The sequence below is a fragment of the Syngnathus floridae genome, chromosome 1 (assembly GCF_059516105.1).
Source record: "Syngnathus floridae isolate MCC-2025c chromosome 1, RoL_Sflo_1.0, whole genome shotgun sequence".
Classification (NCBI taxonomy): Eukaryota; Metazoa; Chordata; class Actinopteri; order Syngnathiformes; family Syngnathidae; genus Syngnathus; species Syngnathus floridae.
This window is the reverse complement of record NC_142413.1, coordinates 4,842,086-4,847,985: the sequence shown is the minus strand read 5'-3', so window position 1 is coordinate 4,847,985 and position 5,900 is coordinate 4,842,086. Positions and strand designations below refer to the sequence as shown.

The following is a 5,900-nucleotide window of genomic DNA, read 5'->3' as shown; positions in this document are numbered from 1 at the left end:
CTTGATGTTTTGGTTTTTCTGTATTACCCTAAAGATATTTGAGTTCACACTTAAGTTTATAGGAATCACTAAAAAAAGAGTTGCCAAGAGTTGCTTTTGTAAAGTGGTATGCCTATGAGCAAGTGTGTGTGCGCGAATGTGTCACGCCATTAGAGCTACGCAGCGCCGTCTAGTGGCTGGAATGCTCATTACATTAATTCTACAAGATTTATCAGTTTAAACTATTAAAAAACAGCAGTTCAATTACACTTGGACCACTGTTTGACACCATTATTATTTTTAAAAATAACTTAGAATATTACATTTAAAAAATTTCTTTAAATTATTAGACGTTTGCTGACCTCGTGTGGACAGTTGCTGTAATTACAGGCGTCTAAACATTCGAATGAAAAAACTGCACTTGCACACTTTTTTTTAAATGTATATAAACTTTATTTAAATTATTTGCAAAAAATTAATACATGGATTTGTTGGAAAATGTTAACAATATTGCTTTGAGGTCCAATTATGTTTCCTATGTGTAAAAATACAGAAAAAGAAACCTACAGTAGGTAAAAAATCTAAATTACTGCTTCTTGAAGATCCTCTTGGCATCCACACCTTCATAGTTGTAACTCTGTAGGTGTGAAGAAAAAGGAAGTTTAGAAACCTGTCAAATCTACAGCATAGAAGCAATTGTCTTTTCTTACTTTGTGCTTTCCAAAGTGTTTAAACACCACTAACCTGCACTAGTTCTCCTCCCAGCAGGATCCTGGTGGTGGTCAGCACCTTGTTGTTGTCCTTGCGTGTGAATTTGCCTTTCAGCATCTCGCCCTCCATCTCCCACGTTCCCTGATAGACAAACGCCAACCAACCTTTGCAATCAGCTGAGTGAGTATGCATCCCATCCATACTCTTCATGTCCATGTACTAGTAATAGGTGTAATCGTGTACTAGTGGTAGAAAAATTCCTCAATAGTTTGTTATTCCAACTACATGTTGTTGAGTCATTCACTGCCATTGACGACTATAGACGGCAAAGGTCCATTTTAAGTTGGCTGGCAGTGAAAGAGTTAGTTGATTAGGTCACTCACCGAGACCTCGGTGCCATCGGCCAGACTGTAGTCAAAGGGTGTACCAAGAGTGAAGTGGATGTCTTTGGTGCGGAAGGTGCTGGACTCCTTGATGTGGAAATCGTTTCCAGTCTGCTGGATGCAAATCTTGAGGTTGTCGTGCTCGGCGAGTTTGCGCTTCATCACGTTGATGCCTACATGAAAGGGAGGGTTGCGCCGCTGTGAGAGTGGCCTGAGATTGACTTTCTGCTACCAAATTATGCCAGATGCAACTCGACTGACACTCACTCCCTCCGCTGCTTCGGCCCGCCCAAAAATAGATCCCCACGAGTATCCGAAAAATAGGGATCTGCTACGAGTCGGTTCTTGTCCCTGAAGCCTAAACCGGTGCACGGTCTCAACGCTTCAAATAATCGTTTCACCCTTGGGGAAGCAAGTCTGTGCACCTCAAAAGTTTGTGTGTTTCAGCTGGTTCTTGATACTCACCCATTTGTTCCATGAAGGCGTCGTAGTTCTCACTGCGTTCCACCTTCCAAGTTCCGTCGAACGCCATGGCTGCGGTCCGGGCAACGGGGGCGATATAGCACAAGCGAGAGCGTGGGATCGGGAATGTGCGCCGACCTGCGTTTATATACACCCGGCTTCACTCCCCCTATGTCGGCGGCCCCCCCGCTGCCCTCGCGTGATGCGCTCCTTTATCTTTACCGGGCCCCGAGCGCGAGGGTACGCCGATAAATCTCGGTCCCGGAACACTGCGGTACTGTTCTCGGCAAAGAAGAAATGGAGGACAAGGATGGGCTGTTGTGTGGGGGCACTCAGTCAACTGAGCCCCCCCCACTTCGCCCTCTCTTTTTGTTCCTCTCAGGCCTTTTCAAACTGCGTTTGTGCCCAGCATAGAAATGAGTTTAGATCCCACGCTGGCAACTCGGACTGGCGTGATGCCAGCTTGTAGTGACCCAGAGGAAAAGTACCGACAATAATTGTGCCTGGTTTGAGTTGGAGTTGAACTTTAGGGTAAGAGATGGGGGGGTAGGTTTAGGGTGAGGCTTGAGGTTTGGGTTTCTGGTTAGGTTTGATGGTTAGTCTTAGTACTAAGTACAGTAATTCACATATATAAACCGGCTGTAGTGACAACTAGAATTTAAGTTGCAATATTCATGTTAGCCACTTGAGGGAAGCAGAAACAAGTTGTGCAATCGTACATTAGTGGAAATTATATTGGTCCACAAACTGATGCATGAGACGTTATTTGACTACCGTTATGCTTTATGTCAACTTCCTTGTTTGAATTTTTTGTAATCTTTTGTACGTGGAAAGTTTGTTAAATTCAGACTGCTTTTTTTCCCCTGCGTGATCTTGATCCTTCTTCATTTTGTTCCACTTTTGGTAAGTGAAGGGGCGTCACGCTCGGCTTGGGCCTACATCCTCCCGTGCTTTCCACCCGGTCCCCCCCACTGAAATGAGGTGTGTGTGTGTGTGCTACCAGCATGCCTCCTGTGTGGGTTGACAAATGATCCACCACCCATGGGCCCTCATACTGCATGTATGCATCCATGATCTGCCATGCTTCTCTTCCTCCTCAGTATGTCGATGATGCGTCTCTGCCGTTTACACAAATTCGTGCAACGTTATCACTCTATCGGGATGTTGTCATCGATGTGGGCAAAATATCGCGATACATTTAGCAGAGATTCGCGAGTACACGTTTAAGTCTTAATAGGGCAAAAGCTCTATTTTCAGCCAATTATCACAGAGCCAAGTGGGCAGATGTCCACGTCAATGGAGGCCAATCCAACATATGGGCCGGCAAACAAAAGACCTCGTTGATGATTGAGTGAGCCGCGTGATTAAACCATCCTCCGTCGCCCTCCACAATCACAGTACCGAGGGTATAAGGTGACTGTCCTCCCGCTTCCGCTTAAAGCAAGACTGTGTGACAAAAGTCTTTCAAGTTCCTTCCCAGCTAATCTTGACGTTTCCTCTCCTCCGTGTGGTCATCCAAGGGCCGACCTGTAAGCTGTTAATTGCAGGTGGTGGTGCTGGTGCGCCGACTCTTTGCTCACTCCCACATCCCTTTTGTTCGGGACAAACAAAAGCCTCCCTGCCGCCCCCCTTGCTTTCAGAAGACGAGCAGGAACGGCGAAAGGATTAGCGCAATGTTTCTCATGACCTTTTAGATCGCCAGGGGCGGGGGTGCGCCCGGGTTCACAAGCGAAGTTGCGTGTTTGCGTATTGCCGTGTCATTGAATGTCACCTGATGATTTGGGCTGGGGAATGGTGGAAAAACTCCCGAAACGGTACAAGACGTGGTGACCACTTTGACTTGGGAGTAAAGTTGTCTCAGAAGCATAAAAATGGCTGGCAGCACAGTATCACGATACCGGCATCTAACACTAACTACTAGCGCTAAATCATACACACACCGTATTGTCAGCTCTCATCTCAGGCTCAAATTTTTAGTCTTAAGTTTTATTGTTGAAATATATCTTTTAAAAAATATATTAAATAAAATATAATAATAAAAATTATAATTAATTATAAAATTAAAAATATAAAATATAATAATTATATATAATAATATAATATGTAATATAATGATATGTAATAATATTAATAAATATATAAAAAAGTTGCATTCTTGTGGCCAGAAGCTCCTCAGGTATTTTCCTAAGTTACTGGCCCGATGTGGTATTCATTGGGGCTTCTAATTTTGGGATCAGGGCCTAATGACAGGAGCAAAAGGGTGGCGGGGCATACAAAGGCCATCTTAGAAGACCTGTGATGTCACCCTGCGGTGGTTCATTGAAACAAAACGCCCCTCCGCAGTGTTGCTTTTTGTCCCGTTTCCATCCAGCACAGCACTCCCTCCCTATAACGAGCGCTTTGATGCCTCATTAGCTGACAAACTATTTTAAAGCTACATGTAGCTTGAGGTGAAAATGACTTCAATTGGCCTATGGCAAATGGTCGTAACTAAAATTTTGTCCGTTTCATACAAGTGATCTGCATGGTTGGAATCGGGTTATATTTTGGCAAATGTTGTGACTTAAGCGTGAAGTCCCCCCCCCCCCCCCCCCCCCCCCCCCTCTTCTCAGAATTTATCCAATGGTTCCTTTGCGCAGTCAAGTTTAGTGAGATTGACGCACAGATTAGCAACACCTTGCCTGCGATAAGGAGGCGCGCCTGTTCCAGGATGCGGCTGAGATCTGTTAAGAACACAATTAAGACACTGTCTGGCCTTATCTGCTCCAACTGCACTTATCCCTCGGCTTGAAACGCTTTCAAAACACCGGCTGCCTGCAATGTAACCATGCAAACCATCTTCCCTACAGGTATGAGAAAGTGCACAACGCAAGATAAAAACAAGTTGCACTGATGAAATGTCTTAAAAATATCATTGAGAAATCAAATACTTTCAAGGAAATGCACCTTTGAATGCAAAGGTCATGCAAAACTTTCACCATTGAATATTAGAATCGATTATCCTACTGTATTGATTACTATTTACACTGAGTGCCAAAAGTCCCAATGATCGTGAGCAGCAGGGGGGGCCCCATTTCAACCCCTTACACTGAGTGCCAAGCAGGGAAGAAATGGGTATCATTGTTATAGTCACTGGTATGACTCGGCAGGGGCTTGAACCCACAACCTCCCAATCTCAGGGCGGACACTCTCCTCTTAGGCCACTGAGCCGGTAAACACTTGTATCGTAGTATAACATTTATAGTCGTTTTTAAATAACGTGTATACCTATATACGCCTAAATATTGTTATCCAATATATCTACTGCAATTTCACATTAGATTGCTGGTTTGAAATTTGCTTTTAATATTATTATTTTTAATAAACATTTATGTTATGTTATTCGCCAATTAAAACATAAAAATCAGCTTGTGTAGGTACACCTTCAATAGGTTCACTACATCACTACACAAGGTTTAAAATAAATAAATAAAGGGTTAATTGTACAACAAAGTAATTGCATTCCAGTTCTCAAGTGAACTGAATCTTTAGAATCGGTTCACTCAAAATATTTGTTCAAAAGAATCGTTCACCAAATCGTTCGCGACACTTTCTTATTTATTTATTTATTTATTATTTAGCCACGTTACGGCTCTTCTTGTGTAAGTTTTATTTGTTATGGGTTTTCTTATGTAAGTTTAACTTTGGGTACTTCGAAAGTGTTATTTTAAATTGTACTTTGCTAGGTGTTGTGTACACAACGTGTTGTGATGACATCTGCTGTGGAGTCTTCACTGATCTAGTCGCTTGTGAGCTGCTCCATAAAACCATACATGTTCCATACACTGAGAGCAAGGCTTCCATAGGGTAGTGGTTAGTTCCCTGGGCTCTCACCCCAGCGACCAGGGTTCGAATCTCAGTGGGGCCAAATAAGTTTTATCATAGAAAATTTGCAACACAGTTGCTCGTGTAACCATATAACGATACACTTCCTTAGAGCTAGGGTTAGGTTTAAAGTTAGGGTTAGAGCTAGAATTAGGTTTAGGGTTAGAGCTAGGGTTACGGTTAGTGTTACTTCATCCAGCTCATCCCGGGGGATCCCAAGGCGTTCCCAGGCCAGCTGAGAGACATAGTCGCTCCAGCGCGTCTTGGGTCGTCCCCGGGGTCTCCTACCGGTGGGACATGCCCGGAACACCTCCCCAGGGAGGCGTCCAGGGAGGCGTCCAGGAGGCATCCTGATAAGATGCCCGAGCCACCTCATCTGGCTCCTCTCAACGTGGAGTCTCTCCCGGATGACCGAGCTTCTCACCCTATCTCTAAGGGAGAGCCCGGAAAACCTGCGGAGAAAACTCATTTCGGCCACTTATATCCGGGATCTCGTTCTCT

General features: G+C 44.1%; 1 protein-coding gene across 2 annotated transcripts in view; it reads right to left on the bottom strand.

Annotated features, from left to right (window-relative positions):
* Window positions 1-408: 408 nt before the first annotated feature.
* Window positions 409-5,900, bottom strand: part of LOC148403503 (fatty acid-binding protein, intestinal-like) — a 37,830-nt gene continuing 32,338 nt past the window's right edge. Inside the window, exons 1-4 of one of the 2 annotated variants that reach the window (XM_088380943.1) lie at window positions 1,539-2,265; window positions 1,074-1,246; window positions 724-831; window positions 409-616 (exon numbers count right to left, since the gene is read on the bottom strand). In XM_088380943.1, the coding sequence (XP_088237069.1) occupies window positions 566-616; window positions 724-831; window positions 1,074-1,246; window positions 1,539-1,605 (399 nt within the window). In that variant the 5' untranslated portion in view covers window positions 1,606-2,265 and the 3' untranslated portion in view covers window positions 409-565. Of the gene's footprint in view, window positions 617-723; window positions 832-1,073; window positions 1,247-1,538; window positions 2,266-5,900 lie in introns of those variants that run through there. The other variant, XM_088381027.1, reaches the window with a different exon arrangement.